The following is a 21,398-nucleotide window of genomic DNA, read 5'->3' on the forward strand; positions in this document are numbered from 1 at the left end:
GAGATAGAGAGGGGGCGATTCAAGTCTCAGTGCAAATATGACACATCTGATAGTCTGAAGGACGACAATCACGCGAACGTTCGCTCTATATCAGTAAATCCTCAAGATGCCATTACGGCCTCTAGAAAAAATTAAGAGTGCGTCTACGCCCATGATGTTTTTTGCCGCGTATAGCTGCCTGATGTAATATCATGGAAGTGCAGGCTGTCGTTTAAGTACCGATCAAATATTGAAGAACATGCGCACCCCATTTTCACTAATACGTTACAGCCGTGCTCATTCCCAACTAGGCGTTTTCGTGAGCTTGTCTGTCTATCCGTGTTTGGTTTCCCGCCCTTGTTGCGGTTACGTCGTGGTTCTTCTTCCTTCTACGTGTGGCAGCAGCGATGTGTATCATCTTTGGTTTTGTGCCTATAGTTTCCAGCTAGGGGGTCTGCAGGCAGTTGGTCGGTTGTTGCGGACGAGGGAAGCTATCTCCGAGCGGTAGTCGGCTGGGTCCGTTGGCAGCCCCTGCCCAGTGTCGGAGCGTTTGTGGAGCTGTCCGATCGCTACCAGCGTCGTGGCTCACCGACACAGGACGTCAAAGTTGAGTAGGGGGTTTCACATTGTGGTGGTTCGTTTCAGTGGTTTGCAGGTTTTCCTGTGAGCTACACAGAGTATTTCTACTGCTGAAATTTAGCCGCCATGCGGTGAAATTCACTATTTTGGTTGACTACAATTCAAGTGCAACAGCAGAATTTTCCTGCCATTGGTGTTCCGGTTACCTGCCCTGGCTACCAACGTAATTTCAGGCAGTGTCCTTTCCTCACCTGTTGTCGCTGTCCAACACAGTGTGTAGTTTTGGCAGCTAAATACATGTACGTATCTGATTGTGGATAATCACGCCCGTAATGTTTGGTGTTTCAATTCTCATGTACCGATTGGTGGCAAGCAAGTCGTTTGTCGGTCGGTCCGTGGCTGTCCCCTGGTTTGGTTCCGACAGATTAAGTATAGCTGGGCTCACCACCTGTCTCACCCTAGTGAACGAGGGCAGACCGACCTACCTGGAAGCTTCTGAGTGCTGTTGTCTTTACTGTCTTTCTCACCGCTGTTTCATTGTCAGTTTATAATCTATCATTTCCAATGATAAAAAAATATTGATTTTACTGTGTTTTAGATAAGTACGTTTCAATTCCAGCAAGTGGATATTTGCCGAAAGGTTATTGCCGTTGTGTTGTCTTTTCATTTAGTCCAGTTTCAGCTACTTAAGACTTACGGTAAAATTACCTTTCAAGCTTGAACATTGCGGTCTTCTGCCTTTGAAAGGTTATGGTAATTTATTTTAAAATCTTGATAATTTTATTGTGGGCCTTCAGCTGTTTGCATTGCATATTGTTTATGTTTCTCTATCCATCCTTGCCTTGAGGCTTTCAGCCAAGCTGTTAAGATATATATATTTCCATTATTTTATTTGCTATTTTAACTGCATTTTATCGTGTTGATTTTTAAGATTTCTTGTTTGGAGGCCTTCAGCCGAGAAAGAATTGCATTTTGAAACTCGTAGTTGTAAAAGTTCTGCTATGTGCCGCTTTGGTGGTAAATAAGTTACTAAATTACAATAAATTACAATTTTAACGTGAATCTGGCCCCAATCTTATTTGGCCCTTTCCGCAATCCTAATTACCTGTTCTGCCCAGCAGGTTTAGCGGGAGTCTCAATGTTGGTCTTAGATGTGGGCACCAGCGGCAACATTCAATTTCTATATCGCGTAAAAAAGGCTATGATCCTGAGTTAATAACAACGCTATCACGCTGGATGGCACGGACGACCAAGCTTCACTAATTCTTGTGGAAGATTTGTAGTACTTACTTTCGTGTAGTCTAGGACACCCAAAGGAAAATTTATCTGCGTCCTTGTACTTCTCCACAACCACTACCATGTCCACTCTGTGAAGATGTTTACAGCAACGTCCGTGGTGAAATTTGATGATGATAATGATGATGTTTGGTTTGTGGGGGGCTCAACTGCGCGGTTATCAGCGTCCGTACAAATTCCCTAATCTTTGCTCAGTCCAATCTCGCCACTTTCATGAATGATGATGAAATGATGAGGACAACACAAACACCCAGTGGCTTAATTTGAGTCTATCTACTACAAAGGCAAGGTGCCTACAGCCGTCGGCACACGGACTGCATCCGAACGTAGAGCGTTGAGCATACCGTGTTCCTAACGTCACAGCGGACAATAGCACGTTGGGGAGTCCTTCCGAACGTGCAGAGCAATAGAGCAATATCTAGCGTATCAGACGTACTGCATTTCAACGTCGTCCAATGAGATGGTAGAACGGCACACCTACGTCACATGAACGCCAGCTCACTTCAGTACAGAGTTGTGAGGCGCCATACTGGCATTCAGTTGAAGCCCATAAGTATATATGCCGTTTCTGAGCACCAGCAAATTCAGCATCTCTCGAAAACCCGTCGTTAATAGCGTGATTCGTTGTAATAAAATGACGACAAACGTCATATTCGTGGTACAACAATTATTGTAACTTGCGTATTATGAGAGGATGCCATTTGAAGGCAACAGCACATTGAGGATCCATTACAAACGTTTTGTTGTGGGTACAATTTATTATATTTATGATTAAAGCATTGAGGACATAGTAAGTACGTATGTATGGCCATAGGTACTTCGTGGTCATTTTAGCGCAATGAATGCCGTCACAGATCTGTTTAATAAAACGTTACATGTTGATGGCACGCGTCCCTCTGCATCAAAATATTTTTTTCCCTAACCTTAGTGCTGTTAATAGGCTGCAGTACTTTCTTATTAGTTTCATGTAAGTATATACTATTAAGATCCATTGGCTTAATCTACAGGGTGTTACAAAAAGGTACGGCCAATCTTTCAGGAAACATTCCTCACACACAAAGTAAGAAAATATGTTACGTGGACACGTGTCCGGAAACGCTTACTTTCCATGTTAGAGCTCATTTTATTACTTCTATTCAAATCACATTAATTATGGAATGGAAGCACACAGCAACAGAACGTACCAGCGTAACGTCAAACACTATGTTACAGGAAATGTTCAAAATGTCCTCCGTTAGCGAGAATACGTGCATCCACCCTAGGTCGCATGGAATCCCTGATGCGCTGATGCAGCCCTGGAGAATGGCGTATTGCATCACAGCCGTCCACAATACGAGCACGAAGAGTCTCTACATTTGGTACCGGGGTTGTGTAGACAAGAGCTTTCAAATGCCCCCATAAATGAAAGTCGAGAGGGTTGAGGTCAGGAGAGCGTGGAGGCTATGGAATTGGTCCGCCTCTACCAATCCATCGGTCACCGAATCTGTTGTTGAGAAGCGTACGAACACTTCGACTGAAATGTGCAGGAGCTCCATCGTGCATGAACCACATGATGTGTCTTACTTGTAAAGGCACATGTTCTAGTAGCACAGGCAGAGTATCCCGTATGAAATCATGATAACGTGCTCCATTGAGCGTAGGTGGAAGAACATGGGGCCCAATCAAGACGTCACCAACAATGCCTGCCCAAACGTTCACAAATAATCTGTGTTGATGACGTGATTGCACAATTGCGTGTGGATTCTCGTCAGCCGGAATGAAGCCTCATCCGTAAGAGAACATTTGCACTGAAATGAGGATTGAAACATTGTTGGATGAACCATTCGCAGAAGTGTACCCGTGGAGGCCAATCAGCTGCTTATAGTGACTGCACACGCTGTACGTGGTACGGAAACAACTGGTTCTCCCGTAGCACTCTCCATACAGTGACGTGGTCAACGTCACCTTGTACAGCAGCAACTTCTCTGACGTTGACATTAGGGTTATCGTCAACTGAACGAAGAATAGCCTCGTCCATTGCAGGTGTCCTCGTCGTTCTAGGTCTACCCCAGTCGCGAGTCATAGGCTGGAATGTTCCGTGCTCCCTAAGACGCTGACGAATTGCTTCGAACGTCTTCCTGTCGGGACACCTTCGTTCTGGAAATCTGTCTCTATACAAACGTACTGCGCCACGGCTATTGCCCCGTGCTTATCCATACATCAAATGGGCATCTGCCAACTCCACAGTTGTAAACATTGCACTGACTGCAAAACCACGTTCGCGATGAACACTAACCTGTTGATGCTACGTACTGATGTGCTTGATGACAGTACTGTAGAGCAATGAGTCGCATGTCAACACAGGCACCGAAGTCACCATTACCTACCTTCAATTGGGCCAACCGGCGCTGAATCGAGGAAGTACAGTACATACTGACGAAACTAACATGGAAATTAAGCGTTTCCGGACACATGTCCACATAACATCTTTTCTTTATTTGCGTGTGCGGAACGTTTCCTGAAAGGTTGGCCGTACCTTTTTGTAGCACCCTGTATATGACAGCTTTCACTACTTGAAGTAAGATATTTTGCCTCTTTTTTTTTAAGTAATTGGCATGTTGTAAGGATTCTGCTACTGAATAGGATCAGTGAAAGTACGTACGATCTTAACGGTTTTACTAAAAAGTGAGAATGATGAAATGATTTTTATCTTGTTTGGAGAAACATTATAAATTTGTATCGCGCTATTTGCAAGAAACTTTTACAAGCCGATGTCTACATCTACATGGATACTCTGCAAATCACACTTAAGTGCCTCGGAGAGGGTTCATCGAACCACCTTCACAATTCTCTATTATTCCAATCTCATATAGCGCGTGGGAAGAATGAACACCTATATCTTTCCGTACAACCTCTGATTTCCCTTATTTTATCGTGGTGATCGTTCCTCCCTATGTAGGTCGGTGTCAATAAAATATTTTCGTATTCGGAGGAGAAAGTTGGTGAATGGAATTTCGTGAGAAGATTCCGTCGCAACGAAAAGCGCCTTTGTTTTAATGATGTCCAGCACAAATTCTGTATTTCGCCATAATACAAAATGTGCTGCCTTTCTTTGAACTATTTTGATGTACTCCCGTCAGTCCTATCTGGTAAGATACCCAAGCGTACACGCATCTCGGACCTTCACCGGGCATACCGACTTGAGACTCTCACGGAGGTAATCCACATACTCACCACAAGACTCAAACTCCAGACATTCGCAGAACCCATTTATTCTGAATTTGGGGGACTATGACCACAACCATAGATGGATACACAAAAGACACACTTGTCAGGACCCAACATCTATGGCCAAGTACATGCAAACACAACGGTACAGGTGCGCCCCTGTTAATCAGACGCCATTACTGGATAGCCAGTTGGAACACACTTGTCGAATAACTGGCGCCACGCAGTGAAGCTGTACCGTACACTGCATGCAGACAATCTCCACACACCACCCACACAGTGAGATGATCAATGGCCGATCTGCCACTAATATATAACGATCCTGACTGTTCCAGGAATGCAGCGACTGCAGCAACTGGGATACATCGCCATCGCCTGCCACGGGTAATGACGCATGATACCCACACTAACAAACCCAACCTTGCGTGAACTATCGCAGCTAGTAAGCCGCTACTGCTCTTCCTACCCATCCCACTGTCGCAGAGGTTTTTTTCCCACGGCACGAACCTCGGCACTTTTTACCCCTCTGCTCTTCAAATTGCTACCCTCATTCGCGTTTCGTCCACTATGTTATCACCTGATGGACCGTGTTAATGGGGGACTGATGACCTTAGCTGTTTAGTCCCCCTTAAACACCCCAACAACCACCACCACCACCGTGTTAATGCGTAGTCTTACCCAGAAGCACGGATAACATCACAGCCCAGCATACTGTCACCCACCTATTAGATAAGTAACATGTTGACGGAGGTGACAGTAGTACTTTTGGTCTGGTCACCACGTTGGTGGGGGCGTCTTTGTGTCTTGTTGGTTCTTCCCATTCCTGTTGCCACTTCTACCACCCGTCTGTCCACAGCATATCGGTAGTCCGTACTTGGAATTGCAGTCCACCTGGTGTGTCCTGTATGGCGAAGTCACCGACAGACAGCTTCATTGCCTGCGAACCACACTATTGTTTTCACCCGAGCGAAATTAATAGAACGACCTTCTCCATGCATCGATACCGCCACTTCGATAATGACAGTATACGATTGGTTTTCAGTCAAACAGATGTTTAAGAACAGCCTATCCCAATGTGTTTGTTGGTACTGTTTACACGGTAAGTCCCTAAACATCTGAAGATTCAATGCTTCACGGAATGCCTAAGGTAGAGAGATAATAATTGGCATGTGTGCTTGAAATGACGTGGGGTTTAGCGGAAACCAAAAACGTTCACAAAATGACCGACACATGGGGCTTCATATGATAAAAAAGCAATAATTAGCATAACAACTGATTTTTAGCAAAGACGATGTTCTTTACAGGAATTTTTCAACACGTCGGCCAACATTCATCAGTGATACCTGCTGCCGAGGGACGATGTGAACTGAACTGTACAGCGTATCAGCTCGTACAGGGCGGTAGGAAATTCCCGTTATAGGCTTCTAGTACTTGTAGAGGGGAGTGAGTACGTCGTATTTTGAATAGGAACCCGTGCCCGGAATCGTCATCCAACGAGACTACGAAGTTCAAAAATGGTTCAAATGGCTCTGAGCACTATGGGACTCAACTGCTGTGGTCATCAGTCCCCTAGAACTTAGAACTACTTAAACCTAACTAACCTAAAGACATCACACACATCCATGCCCGGGGCAGGATTCGAACCTGCGACCGCAGCAGTCGCACGGTTCCGGACTGCGCGCCTAGAACCGCGAGACCACCGCGGCCGGCGACTACGAAGTTATAGGTGCGGGCGTCTGTAAATGTACGTATACAAGGGGTGATTCCGTGATGATGTTACGGACTTTCTAAGATGATTGAGAACGATAAACGTATTAATTTGAAGTATGGATCCCTGTACCGGAAACGAACGAGTTGAAAGTTATAAACGAAAGCCGTTCTGATACCTCTGACAGTTGAATGCATGTAGCGGTTCTTGTGTTGCGAAGAGTGTAGGGCTGGTAACTTTCAGTGGTGGTAGTGTGGACAAAAACGTGAAAAAAAATGTCAAATAAAAATGGGCTCTAAATTGCATACCTGAGGAGCTACGACAATTCGTTCATCTTGGCTAATGTGAAGCATATCTCCTCTACTGAGCAAGTGTTCATAGTTGTTAAGGTACGCACTTTAGAGCCCACGTTTATTGAATATTTTTCAACTGTCAGAGGTATCAAAACGGTTTTCGTTTGTAACTTTCGACTCGTTCGTTTCCGGTACAGGGATCCTTACTCCAAATTAACACATTTATCGTTCTCCATCATCCTACAAAGTCTGCAACGTCATCACGGAATCACCCCGTGTATACGTACATTTACAGACGCCCGCGCCTGTAACTTTGTCGCTCTGTAGTCTCTTTAGATGACGTTTCTGGACATGGGTTCCTCTTCAAAATACGATGTACTCACTCCCCTCTACATGTCCTAGAAGTCTGTAACGGGAATTCCCCACCTCCCTGTATAGTAAGAAACTGCCGTCGGATGTTATATTTCAGTATCCCTCATGAGGTCGGACGATCGCGGTGGACTTGGCGCCTTCAGGTAACACCAAAATGAATAATCGCACGGATTGAGATCTGGGTGAACAGACACGCGATCATAACCAAACGATGTGCGCAAGAGGTCTTTCACAAGTGTAGCAGTATGGTGTGGAGCGCTATCCTGGTACCTTCCAGTAGGTGTTTGTCAGCCGGGCTAGGGACGATGCTATTCTGTAACACAACGACAAACCTCTCGCACCAGTCAGTTTGAAAATCTTCACCCCGCATTTCCTCGACAAAGAAGCGTCCGATTTCGACTGATGTAAGCCCACGTCTCACAGTGATTTTCTCGTCATGCAGTGGGGGATTTTCGGTAGCCCAAATTCTGCAGTTTTGGGTGTTGACAGACCCTCGGAGTGTGAAATGGGCTTCGTCGGTCCATCGCCATTTATGGGCTGGTTTTGCACTCATTTTTGGTTTCAATAAAAAAAGAAATGGTTCAAATGGCTCTGAGCACTATGGGACTTAACATCTGAGGTCATCAGTCCCCTAGAACAGAACTACTTAAACCTAACTAACCTAACGACATCACACACATCCAAGCCCGAGGCAGGATTCGGACCTGCGACCCTAGCGGTCTCGCCGTTCCAGACTGAAGCGCCTAGAACCGCTCGGCCACACCGGCCGGCTTCAATAAAAGCCTATACAGGGTGTTACAAAAAAGTACGGCCAAACTTTCAGGAAACGTTCCGACACACAAATAAAGAAATTATGTTATGTGTCCGGAAACGCTTAATTTCCATGTTAGAGCACATTTTAGTTTCGTCAGTATGTATTGTACTTCCTCGATTCACCACCAGTTGGCCAACTTGAGAGAAGGTAATGTTGACTTCCGTGCTTGTGTTGACATGCCACTCATTGCTCTACAGTACTAGCATCAAGTACGTCAGTACAGAGAATCAACAGGTTAGTGTTCATCACGAACGTGGTTTTGCAGTCAGTGCAATGTTTACAAATGCGGAGTTGACAGATGCCCATTTGATGTATGGACAAGCACGGGGCAATAGCCGTGGAGCGGTACGTTTGTACCGAGGCAGATTTCCAGAACGAAGGTGTCCCGACAGGAAGACGTTCGAAGCAATTGATCGGCGTCTTAGGGAGCACGGAACATTCCAGCCTATGACTCGCGACTGGGGAAGACCTAGAATGGACGAGAACACCTGCAATGGACGAGGCAATTCATCGTGCAGTTGACGATAACCCTAATGTCAGGGTTTGAGAAGTTGCTGCTGTACAAGGTAACGTTGACCACGTCACTGTATGGAGAGTGCTACGGGAGAACCAGTTGTTTCCGTACCATGTACAGCGTGTGCAGGCACAATCAGCAGCTGATTGGCCTCCACGGGTACACTTCTGTGAATGGTTCATCCAACAACGTTTCAATCCTCATTTCAGGGCAAATGTTCTCTTTGCGGATGAGGCATCATTCTGGCTGACGAGAATCCGCACGCAATTGTGCAATCACGTCATCAACACAGATTTTCTGTGAACGTTTGGGCAGACATTGTTGGTGATGTCTTGATTGGGCACCATTTTCTTCCACCTACGCTCAATGGAGCACGTTATCATGATTTCATACGGGAACCTCTACCTGTGCTGCTAGAACATGTGCCTTTACAAGTAAGACACATCATGTGGTTCATGCACGATGGAGCTCCTGCACATTTCAGTCGAAGTGTTCCTATGCTTCTCAACAACAGATTCGGGGACCGATGGATTGGTAGAGGCGGACCAATTACGTGGCCTCCACGCTCTCCTGACCTCAACCCTCTTGACTTTCATTTATGGGGGCATTTGAAAGCTCTTGTCTACGCAACCCCGGTACCAAATGTAGAGACTCTTCGTGCTCGTATTGTGGACGGCTGCGATACAATACGCCATTCTCCAGGGCTGCATCAGTGCATCAGGGATTCCATGCGACGGAGGGTGGATGCATGTATCGACGCTAACGGAGGACATTTTGAACATTTCCTGTAACAAAGTGTTTGAAGTCACGCTGGTACGCTCTGTTGCTGTGTGTTCCATTCCATGATTAATGTGATTTGAAGAGAAGTAATAAAATGAGCTCTAACATGGAAAGTAAGCGTTTCCGGAGAGATGTGCACATAACATATTTTCTTTCTTCGTGTGTGAGGAATGTTTCCTGAAAGTTTGGCCGTACCTCTCTGTAACACCCTGTATATGTCGAAATTTACCTGTCTACCTATTTTATTCCTTGAATTAGTTGATTTTGAAATGTTACCGGATTTTAGGCTCTTAGCATTATGGGAGGTCATAAGTCCCCTAGACTTAAAACTACTTAAACCTAACTAACCTAAGGACATTACATACTTCCATGCCCGAGGCAGGATTCGAACCTGCGACTGTAGCAGGAGCGCGGTTCCGGACGGAAACGCCTAGAATCGCTCGGCCACAGCTCGATTTTTGGGTCACACTGTATATTGACGGGAGTGTTCGCTAGGTATTCGTCGCTCATGGTGAGACGGTCAACAGTTCTACCTTGACGTTCTAAGATATCTGCGGGAGAACATGAGGAGAAAGTGTTCAAAGAAGTGGCTTATTACAGTCTGGGAACTCCACCATGATCACATGAAGACTATGCTATCATGAATTTTTGAGGAAAAAAAGTGAGACACAGAAGGTAACAAGTAGCGACAGAAGAGGGGGAAATTAATTTTTTTGCTGCTGTTACAGTTGATCCGGACGTCAGTTCCCGCACAGGTGGGAAGAAGACGTTCCTATGTAGACTACACGGAACCTGTGGGCCCAACATGATGGTTGTCCAGCACGTAGTGCACAAATTACTACAGCATGTCTTCATGAATTGTTTCCAAATCGTTGGATTGGACGCAGAGGACTTATGCCTTGGCCCTATATGACGCCCGTAGACTTTTTGGAGTGGGGAGGGGGGGGGGGGGGGGAGGCGGAGGCTCAAACATTCTGATGATGATGATGATGATGACGACATCGTTTGGTTTGTGGGGCGCTCAACTGCGTGGTCATCAGCGCCCGTACACTTTCCCAATCTGAACACTGACGAATCTCGCCACTTTTCGTGAATGATGACAACACATACACCCAGACCCTGGGCAGAGAAAATCCCCAACCCGGCCGGGAATCGAACCCGGGATCCCGTGATACAGAGGTAGCCACTAGACCACGAGCTGCGGACGGGAAAGCTGAAAGACGCTGTCTGCAGGAACACCCGGTGATAAGCATGCAACTACGTATTACTGCAGCCTGCTCGGCCATCACCGCTGAAATCCTAGCACTTGCGCAGCTGTCGTTCCATACCTGACTGGAAACGTGTATTGCCGCTGCCAATGGTCATTTTGAACACAACCTGTGGTGATCAATTGTCTCGTTATTGGTAAGAATTCACATAAAATGCGTACGCACTTTATTCTTTAGCTTGTGCTACCTCAGGTATTGTAAAAGTGACAGTGTGTAAACATTTCAAAATACAGTATCTCGTAAACGGCTCGCAATAGAATTCTACAACAAGCACCAGTGACATTCTAATTTACCCTACATTTAATTTGTTATTGTTTCATTTAAAAAAGTGTGTGTTTGCACAAAAAAATTCTTTTCAAAGTTTTACGTGATTCACCCTGTATGGTCCCTTATATAAAAATAAATAAATAAATAAAATGGTGCCGTAATTTGGCGACTGTACATGATAACAATTCTTTGCGAACGTCAGAAAATTCGCTATATTGTCCGCTACAACTTCGGCAAAAACGTACCCCAGCATATATATTCATTCTGGATATATTTCGTGTGGCCTGTCTTAGATGCGTCAACCAGTATGTGTGAAGACATCAAATATTTAATTTTTTCCTGGAAAAAATGGGCTGTGAATGGGCCACGGGGGTATATGTTATTGAGGAATTTTACACCACGCTCATCTCTGATTAGACAAATACAAAGTAACGTGCTAACATTTCTGCAATCAGAGCACACAAGGACGACTCTATTCACGCATGACATCTTGAAACAATATAATTGGTAGATTTCGACTTCCGAGATTTCCGAAACGCGTTCCACACTCGAACACACTGCCCACTGCTACCCATGATGCGATCCCAACTACATGATTGGCAGGAGGAATATTTGACTGAAAGAATCCAGTACGTTATACTAGCCGGCGAACGGTCAATATAGACGAAAGTAACATAGGATGTACCCAAAATAAACTAACAGGACCTCAAATGTTCTCCACCTACATCTATTCTGTGCAAGCTACCTTACGGTGTGTGGTACTTTTGGGTACCACTAACTTCGGCCCCCTTTCCTGTTCCAATCGGAATGACGATTACTGGTAAGTCACCGTTTCGGCTCAAATCTTATTTTATCTTCGTAGTCTTTTCGCGGGATAAACACACAGGGAGCACTAAACTGGCTGAATTTTTTAGAATCTAACGCTCTCGAAATTTAATAGTAAACCACACAGTGATGCAGAACACTTCTCTTGGAGCGCCTTCCTCTCAAGTTGGCTGTGCCATTTTCACTCTTACTAAATGATCATGTAACGAAACGTGCTGCTCTTCTTTGGATTTTCTGTATTTCCTCTACGATTGCTATCTGGTGCGGATCCAAGAATAACGAGCTGCTTCCTTTGTGGATAGAATACAATTCCTGAGGAATCTTCCAATGAATCTCAGTCTGGCATCTGCCTTACCTCCGCAATACACTATGTGGTCAAAAGTATCCGGACACCTGGCTGAAAATGACTTACAACTTTGTGGCGCCCTCCATCGGTAATGCTGGAATTCAACATAGTGTTGGCCTACCCTTAGCCTTGAAGACACAGCTTCCACTCTCGAAGGCACACGTTCAATCAGGTGCTGGAAGGTTTCTTGGGGAATGGCAGCCCATTCTTCACGGAGTGCTGCATTGAGGAGAGGTATCGATGTCGGTCGGTGAGGCCTGGCGCCAAGTCGGCGTTCCAAAACATCCAAAAGGTGTTCTATAGGATTCAGGTCAGGACTCTGTGCAGACCAGTCCATTACAGTTATGTTACTGTCGTGCCACAGGCCGTGCATTATGGACACGTGCTCGATCGTATTGAAAGATGCAATTGTCATCCCCGAATTGCTCTTCAACAGTGGGAAGCAAAAAGGTGCTTCAAACGTTAATGTACGCCTGTGCTGTGACAGTGCCACACAAAACAAGGGGTGCAAGCCCCCCTCCATGAAAAACACGGCCACACCGTAACTCCACCGTCTCCGAATTTTACTGTTGGCACTACACACGCTAGCAGATGACGTTCACCGGGCATTCGCCATACGCACATGCTGTCATCGGATCGCCACATTTTGTACCGTGATTAGTCACTCCACATAACGTTTTCCACTGTTCAATCGTCCAATGTTTACGTTCCTTACACCAAGAGAGGCGTCGTTTGGCATTTACCGCGTGGATCCTGGTATGTTTAAGAGTGTGGAAATCTCACGTACAGACTTACGATACAAGTTTCACCCAATCATTTGACCACATTAGAAGTTCGTGAGTTCAGCGGAGCGCCCCATTTTGCTCTCTCACGATGTCCTATGACTACTGAGGTCGCTGATATGGAGAACCTGACAGTAGGTGGCAGCACGATGCACCTAATACGAAAAACGTATGTTTGTGTAAAAGATATTTAACGGGTGTGGCTGCTTTCAGTCGTTGTTCTGCAGTCGTATAATCATACAAAAAATGAATTACCAAACAGGATCAGCTGCACTATGTGACTGTTCGCTGGCGATACTGGTGTCTATGAGAAAGTACTGTCGGTCAACCGTGAAGAACTACAGAAATACTTGTTCGAAACTTCCTCTTGGTGTAGCGAATAACATCTCTATTTACATGTGGAGAAATGTACGATAACACCTGTAACAAAGACAATTTATCCGGATCTGGTGTCAGAGCGATGAACAACGCTCAGGAATCAGTCGGAAGAAGTGTTTTGCACGCCACTTCTTACGTGGACGAGTTACATTTCCTTAAGATTCTTCCTCTGAATCTTAGTCCGGCATCTGCGTTTTTATTATTTCTTTTATGTGCTCATTCAACTGACGATCGCTCTGGATAGTTACTCCTAGATATTTTGCGGTGGTAACTGTTTCCAGGATTTTGTCCCAAATAATGTGGTTGTTAACTAGATTACATTTCCTACATGTGCGCAATATGTTACATATATGTACGCTCAGGGTCAATTACCAGATCCGGCGCCATTATTAATTCTGTGCAGGTCGCTCTGCAAATCGTAACTGTCACCTGGTTTTGCACCTTCTTATAAATACAGAATCATCTGCGAACAGCCTTGAAGATCTTCTGACGCATTCTAGTCGATCAAATGGTTCAAATGGCTCTGAGCACTGTGGGACTTAACTGCTGGGGTCATCAGTCCCCTAGAACTCAGAACTACTTAAACCTAACTAACCTAAGGTCATCACACACATCCATGCCCGAGGCAGGATTCGAACCTGCGACCGTAGCGTTCGCGCGGTTCCAGCGTGTAACGCCTAGAACCGCTCGGCCACACTGGCCGGCTCTAGTAGATCACTGCGTCATTGTAAATAGTAACGGTCCCATCACACTTCCTTAGACTACTCCCTAATTTACCTTTACATCTGTTGATTTTGTTCCGTTGAGAACGATGTGTTGATTTCTATCTGCAAGGAAGTATTGAATCCAGTCGTAATTAGGTCCATTGTTCGGTAAGCTCGTATTTATTTTCTTTTTTTCACTAAACGGCAGTGCGGGTCGGTGTCCAATGCCTTCCGGAAGTCGAGAAACACGGCTTCAAACTGAGCGCCGTTATCTGCATCGCTAAAGATCTCGTGGAGGAACAGAGAGAGCTGAGTTTCGCAATCTCTGTTCGCGAAATTCATGTTGATTTTTACAGAAGAGTTTTTCGTTCTCCGGAAAGATCATAATACATGAGCATAAAAGACGTTCCAAAATTCTACAACGACTTACGTCAACGATATAAGCCTGTAATTACGTGCATCTGTCGTACGACCATTCTCGAAAAGGAAACTAACCCACATTTTTTTTAAAGTATATATCGTGAACCTGTATGTGCAGGATACTGTTCGATCATCCTGCAGCCGCCGCTGTATATCTGGCGCCGTGATCATCTGAATGCGATACCCGAGATTAGGACTTTAACAGAGACATCAAGGTCAACTTTTTTGTTTTCTTGCTCATAGGCGACTGAATGGGGTGGTAAATCGACGATACTGGTACGATGCACCCTCCGCTATGCACTGTAGTGTGGCTTGCAACTGGAGAAAAAAAGTGGAGTACGTGGGTGGGGTGGAGGGGGGGATTTGAGGGACGGAGGATTGTCATGAACGAACTTTACGATGTTGACATCGGAGGAACGATTATTTTTGACACATTCCAGTTGTCTTCATTAAACTCTAGTGTGGCAGTCAGTCGAAACGACGCGATCGGGCAGAATCGGAAACCAGTGGCAGGGGTTATGAGAAGTGGCCGTGAAATGCTCCGCAGAATTTTCTCGCATACGTTCGCCCCGAGCTGTTCTCCAGACTTGCCTACAGGCCGGCGCCATTTCGCTCTCAACCGATTCGTAACAAATTCCTCGGCACACCACGGACGCTCCGTTCGCAAGTTATGTTATGGCACGAGTTCCTTTACGCGTGCGATGGAGAGAGATAATGAGTGTGTGTGTGTGTGTGTGTGTGTGTGAGAGAGAGAGAGAGAGAGAGAGAGAGAGAGAGAGCGACATTTTCCGCTCGCTTCGTAACTTCGGCAGGCGAGACTCAAGGCCGCGCAACACAATTCCGCCAACAGCCAAGGAACCGCTTCGCACTGGTCCACGAATCACACGCTAAACGCTCCGTAAACATCTGCACTAAACAGCAACAGGGACCTGGCGAATGTCCGAGTGCACACCACAACAATACCCGCTGCCGGTGCCGAAGCCAGTAAATGTTTCACCACGGCGCCACCATGTGATCCTGGGAACAGGTCACAATACAGGTTTAACGAACTCTCTTAAACGCGACACACTGTAAAATTACTGTCGTAAAGAATAACCAGGGCAGTCTTGACAGCTAGGGTTCGAATGGATCTGAGATGGAGGAAACGCACGGCCTATAAGAAGAGAGCAACAAAACCCACCCGTGTTAGCTATATACTAACGATGACAGTCCGACATCGCACAATATGTACTGGACACTTAGCTAAACCTTTTACCAGTGAACTTACATTGTACGCGACTTTAATATTTTTACAATAATCTGTATCGTGTCCATCTCAAATAGTAATCCCAACATGCAGAAATTGAGACATTTTGTCCTTTTGGCTGTACATACCAACAATTCCAATAGTCTTTTTCTCCACTGAAACAATCAGCATTGCGTCCACGGTAACTCAATAGTCAAGATTTTTTATATAGCTTAAGAAACCAGTCATAGTTTTGAGTAATTATTGTGATGATTTGTAAAGTTTTGTAATTTTTAGTAGGTGCAGTTGAAAATAGTTCTATAGCCGACAATAACTCCTACGTGGGTATTATTAAAGACCGTCCTGAGGAAACATACACTTCTGTCGGCGATTATGCCACCCTTAAAATTTTTTTCTTAATGACCACACGGCCTTACCTGAAGCAATTTATTTAATTGGCTCGTTAAATGTGCGTCCTAGGCGTGTTAGGCATGTATGCAAACGTCTAGTGATAGTAAAGTAGTGTAATAAAGTTACATGACACACGTGGTGTTCTCACCTTTAAAAAAATTTGTGATAGAGCTATTTTGTCATGGGGTGAGATGAAAGCATACAGTGGCTGTATGGTACGTTTAAGTCTGAAACACAAGCATTACATTTATGACATATTTAAACCATTCAGTTGCTACTCTTCGTGACGAAATGTTCACGATTAAATGGTCACAGTACAAGAGCGTGTTACAATAATGATACGAACTACTGATTAACTGTGCCATGCTTCTGAATACCATGGTACCGGTGAAATCGACCAGCTTTTCTTTCCGAACAATTATGTTTCTGTGTGTATAAATGACACAAAATGATACGACTCTGCGACTGCGGTCAGTAGGTATGGTAATTTTCCGCATTTTTCAATTCTGTAATTTTTTAATTAAACATGTTTACGTGTTTCTGCTTAATCCATCGTTAGAACCACTTTAAGAAGAACATCGATACAATGTACCCTGTCGAATTCGTTGACACTTTATGGCACCGTTAGACAAGGAATTTTTATGAGATACAGTGCATCGACATTCTTTAAATATAATTTTGATTGATGCTCCGAAAACAATATATAATCTATTATTAGCTGCAGAAACAAAGTTTAAACTTAAACCATGGAATGTAACACTAATTAATACACGGAGACAGAGTAGCTTGGTGACAAGTTTCACCATCGATATTCGCGCTCCGTGCAAATTTTCAAAAAGAAGTTGTGGAAGTTAAGAAAAAAACAACGAACAGATAAACAGTAATTCGTCTCATTAATATACTGTAGCCGTCTGATGAACGGTTTGTTCAAAACCGGTAATGGTGAGGAACAATAAAATTGATTTGAAAAGTCATCAATTCTGTGGTTGGTAGTTGTATCACAACCAATTGTCATATACTCTCCACGTGCTTTCACTGTCGCACAGAACACGTTTTCACGGGTCATTTCACTTTTACTATCGTCAAACATGTGTTTCCACTTTTAGTGAGCATGCGTTTACTGCGTTTCAAAGATTTGCACGTCAAAGCGTTCCATGGTAAACGGGAGTACTTCCAAGGTCGCTCGTCAGTCTGCTCTTTCCACGCTCTTTGGAACGCTCCGAAGTTTCCTTCGGAGGCCCTACTGTAAACATCGGATCTTACTGTTTACATAATTGAGATATTAGCTCTATCCAGTTGTATGAAGCACGGCGGTTCGGGAGATAGTATGATGGGGAGTTAATGAACGCAACGATACGGAACGTCGACTTATGGATCGTAAAGCAATATAATATGCAGGCCGGTCGACACAACAAAACGGCCAAAGCGCTAGGCGTCATGCCGGTGCACTGCTTGAATAGAAACAGAACGTAAAAAGAATTTTTTGTACTGAAATAAATCCTTGATCGCCTGACAGGCGCTATAACTTCACACATAGACATGTTCGTTCGGCAACGACATCGTGTTTTTGTTTATATTGTAAACAGGCAACCGCGGAAACGGGCTACCAAATATGCGTGTAATTTACTAACTAAAGTTACAGTGTAACAGCGCCGGAATGTTGCTTGGAGAACGCGATCCGATAAAGTGATTTCTCACTGATGTCTAAGGCAATGTTTGCAGTGACAGCTCCCGCTGTCGCAACAGGCACGTAGAACGGTCGATCGCCGTCAGTCATGGCAGCCGCCCAAGACAGTCAAAGCCGTGGGTAAACAGCCAGCAGGAACGCTGGAGAACGACTGCCCCTCTCCCATCCTGCAATACGCCCATCTACTCCGCTGCTCAGAAGACGACGAAAGCGGCGTCGGCCATCTTTGCCAGCAATTGGCTGACACACACACACACACACACACACACACACACACACACACGAAATCTCGTCCAGCTAAACACAAACACGGTGACAACCGTAGCGCAATCTCCTCTGGGGCAAGCAGAAACCGCAGATAGTTGCTAGACGCTGGCGAGGCCGTCCGAACAAGTGACTACGGCACAAGGCGGGGAGAGAGCTTGCTGGAGAACGGCGAGGGGGAGGGGGGGCAAAGGGGAGGGGGAGGAAGCGAGCGACGTAGTAGGCCTAGGCGAGAGTGAGCGAGCGTGTACACTCACCTGTGTCCCGCTGCGCTCCGGTCGACCCTACTGCAAACACAGCGCACAGCAGAAGAAGCAGGGACGCCATAAATACGCAATCATCTGGACGAACGGTCGGGCGCAGTCGGGTGCGCAACGCAGGTCCGCCGCCCAGCGGCTCTCACTCGACACTGCGCGCAAGGATACACACGCGGCCATCCCGCTCCCCGCCAGCCGCGCCGCACTGCTCGCGCCGTCTGCCTCCGCCGCGAGCGTTCCGCCGCTCGCCGCCAGAGCGCGCGCGAGCGCATCATGGCGGCGCTGTGTTTGTCCGGCAAGAGAAAAGATGAAAGCTGCATTCTTCGTTTGTTGTGTTTACTGTCCACCCTCTCTGCTACGGCTATTTATTTCTGTATAGATCTCAAACGCGGTAGATGTAGCTGGTAAGTTTTAAATCACCATCTCATTAGCAACTACTTTGTCGTAGGCCGATACGAGCTGCTGTGACAGGTTCGTCTGCTCAGGTCATTGTTTAGGCCCATAAATACCTTTGTCATAGCTTGTTTAGATGATAATCTGCGGTACTTTTACCATATCTTTTATAAAAGTTAGAGTGTGGTCGTGGCTTTTATAAAATATTGATAAAAAATCTTCGATAGTGTAATAGTAGCGTTTGCGACTTTTGTGGCGTTTTTAAGGTCGGAAACGGAGGCAGCTTGCGTCGTTTTGACGATAAAACTTATCCGTTGCAAATAAAAAAATGAGTACAGTTGCACCAGTTACTCTTTCCTTTCCGAGTTATGAAAAACATCTTGTAATGGTGCTTTTGGTTTGCGTTCGTGATTTACGTTGTGCAACAGAAAATAGTAATTGTTACTTTTAGCATAAGACATGTACCCTTGTTCTTCTCTGCTATTCATACATGTAGGCGTAACGGTATTTTAAAGTGATTATGCAAATCTTTCATCGTGGTGATCAAATTTCTAAATTGCTATTATCGGTTTCAAACTAACAGACCTACATCTAATTTTCTGCTATATTGAGACTACATCAGCATGTCATCCTTTCTCGTTTTATTGAGAGAACCATATAGTGAAAGGAACACGAATATTACTTTTTAAATAAACACTTTATCTTCCAATGGAGTTTCACTATCGTACTAGATTACGTTCACTTTAAGAGTCTATTGTCATCGTGTTCTTTAATGTATGCGTTTTTTTGTACAGCTATTACGTTGAACAAACTGACTGCACTTTGTTGTTTAGGTTAGCGGCGCAGGACATATAATAGGTTATTAGCACCGAAAGTAATCTTCGTCCACAAATGAGCTTAAAAGGAATAAATCCTTTCGTCGTGTCCGTTCAAATAAAATACGAGTACATGTACACAAACACGCACTCACACTCACTAAGAAACACATCGTTAATGTTTCAGGTTTCTCCATTTGTCAAAAGAAAACTATTAATAGTAGTTTATTTCACCAATTCATGTGCCTGGCTGACTGGCATAAAAATGGAAGAGCTGACCGTATATTTTTAGTTGCAACAGAATGAAAGAGATGGTTCGGTGATGATCATGCCGTCCGTAAATGCAGTATTTGTGTCAGGGGCGGAGGAGGCAAGCTTCTAAAATCGCCTTTTTTGATCGTTCAGTCGTGCTATGACAAGTGCACGAGTATTCAAATGTTCGATAATCGGTATTTTTTCGTGGATGTACGTACGATCCGTCTTTGCAACTAAATAAAAGATAGATTGTTTTTTTGCCATACTCTGTTCCCCTTTTTTACTTATGAATCATCTTCAGTGGCCTGTAATACACGTCTGTTTCTTTGTAGACAATAAATGCGTTATGTAGTAGTTACAAAATGTAAATATGTTAGTTTTTCTGATGTTACTCTCTTGTTTATTCGGGATACAAACAACTTTCGCAGCCCAAGTTTAGTGAGTTTGTTACAAGTATGTTAAAATGTTACATTTTCTCATTGGAAACCGTAACACCAGGCGATAATTCAACCTCACGAAACTTCATCTGCAAAAGTTGTTTCTAAGCACAATGGATCATGTCAGACGACCTCAAAAACAATAAAAAGAACATAAGTGATCTAGATGTGTAGTACATGGCATAACTCCTCTTGCAAAGTTCAGCACACATTCATTCATTGTTCAGACTCTGTACCGCCATTCTTTGCCGCCGACCCTTTGTGGTAGTTTTCACCATGCCACCCAAAGAATCGTTTCTACATCTAATTTTTAATCAAGGAAAGCTTAAAGTTGAGTCATCTGCTGCGCTTCTGAAAAGTTCGTTTTCATAAACGATGGAAAGTCGCATCCTATGCTGAAGCACTTTTTCGGAAAAAGTTTTATTTTTTGAATAAAAAAAAATAAAAATAACCAAACTTGGTGGATAAGTAGTTCACAGACGATTACAGGGAATTTTTACTTGATAATGAGCTATAGTTTCAAATACTAAAATTCAACATAACTGTATTAGGTGTAGATGTAGTAGCTAAATCGGCATATGAAAATTTGTGACTAACCGGGATTTGAACCTGGCTTTCCCGCCTATCACGAACGGTCGCCTTATCACTTAGGTTGTCCAAGCATGTTCCCCGGACCGAACCAAACTTCCACATGTCACACACCAATCTTTTCTTTCCCATAGATTATTACTTCATTGAAGGGAAACAATTTGGTAAAAATGAAGTGAGTATCATTCCGGTATTGGTCGTACTTCGAAGTTAAGTCAATGTCCATTGTACGAACAGTTTATAGTGAATTATGAGTGCAAATTGCGATTGGTAATGTACATCTACGTCTACATTTATACTCCGCAAGCCACCCAACGGTGTGTGGCGGAGGGCACTTTATGTGCCACTGTCATTACCTCCCTCTCCTGTTCCAGTCGCTTATGGTTCGCGGGAAGACGACGGCCGGAGAGCCTCCGTGCGCGCTCGAATCTATCTAATTTTACATTCGTGATCTCCTCGGGAGGTATAAGTAGGGGGAAGCAATATACTCGATACCTCATCCAGAAACGCACCATCTCGAAACCTGGACAGCAA

The 21,398-nt window shown here is 44.6% G+C and overlaps 1 protein-coding gene across 4 annotated transcripts in view; it reads right to left on the reverse strand.

The window, feature by feature from the left end:
- Nucleotides 1-18,532, reverse strand: part of LOC126293598 (protogenin A-like) — a 450,940-nt gene extending 432,408 nt beyond the window's left edge. For all 4 annotated transcript variants that reach the window (XR_007552316.1, XM_049986876.1, XM_049986877.1 and 1 more), the window contains exon 1: nt 18,377-18,532. Coding sequence is in view for 3 of the 4 variants with exons in the window: in XM_049986876.1 (XP_049842833.1) it covers nt 18,377-18,446 (70 nt within the window). In the remaining variant the exon portion in view is untranslated. The remainder of the gene's footprint in view (nt 1-18,376) is intronic.
- Between the last annotated feature and the right edge of the window lie 2,866 nt (nt 18,533-21,398).

This window comes from Schistocerca gregaria, chromosome 10 (genome assembly GCF_023897955.1).
Source record: "Schistocerca gregaria isolate iqSchGreg1 chromosome 10, iqSchGreg1.2, whole genome shotgun sequence".
In the NCBI taxonomy this organism is placed as follows: domain Eukaryota; kingdom Metazoa; phylum Arthropoda; class Insecta; order Orthoptera; family Acrididae; genus Schistocerca; species Schistocerca gregaria.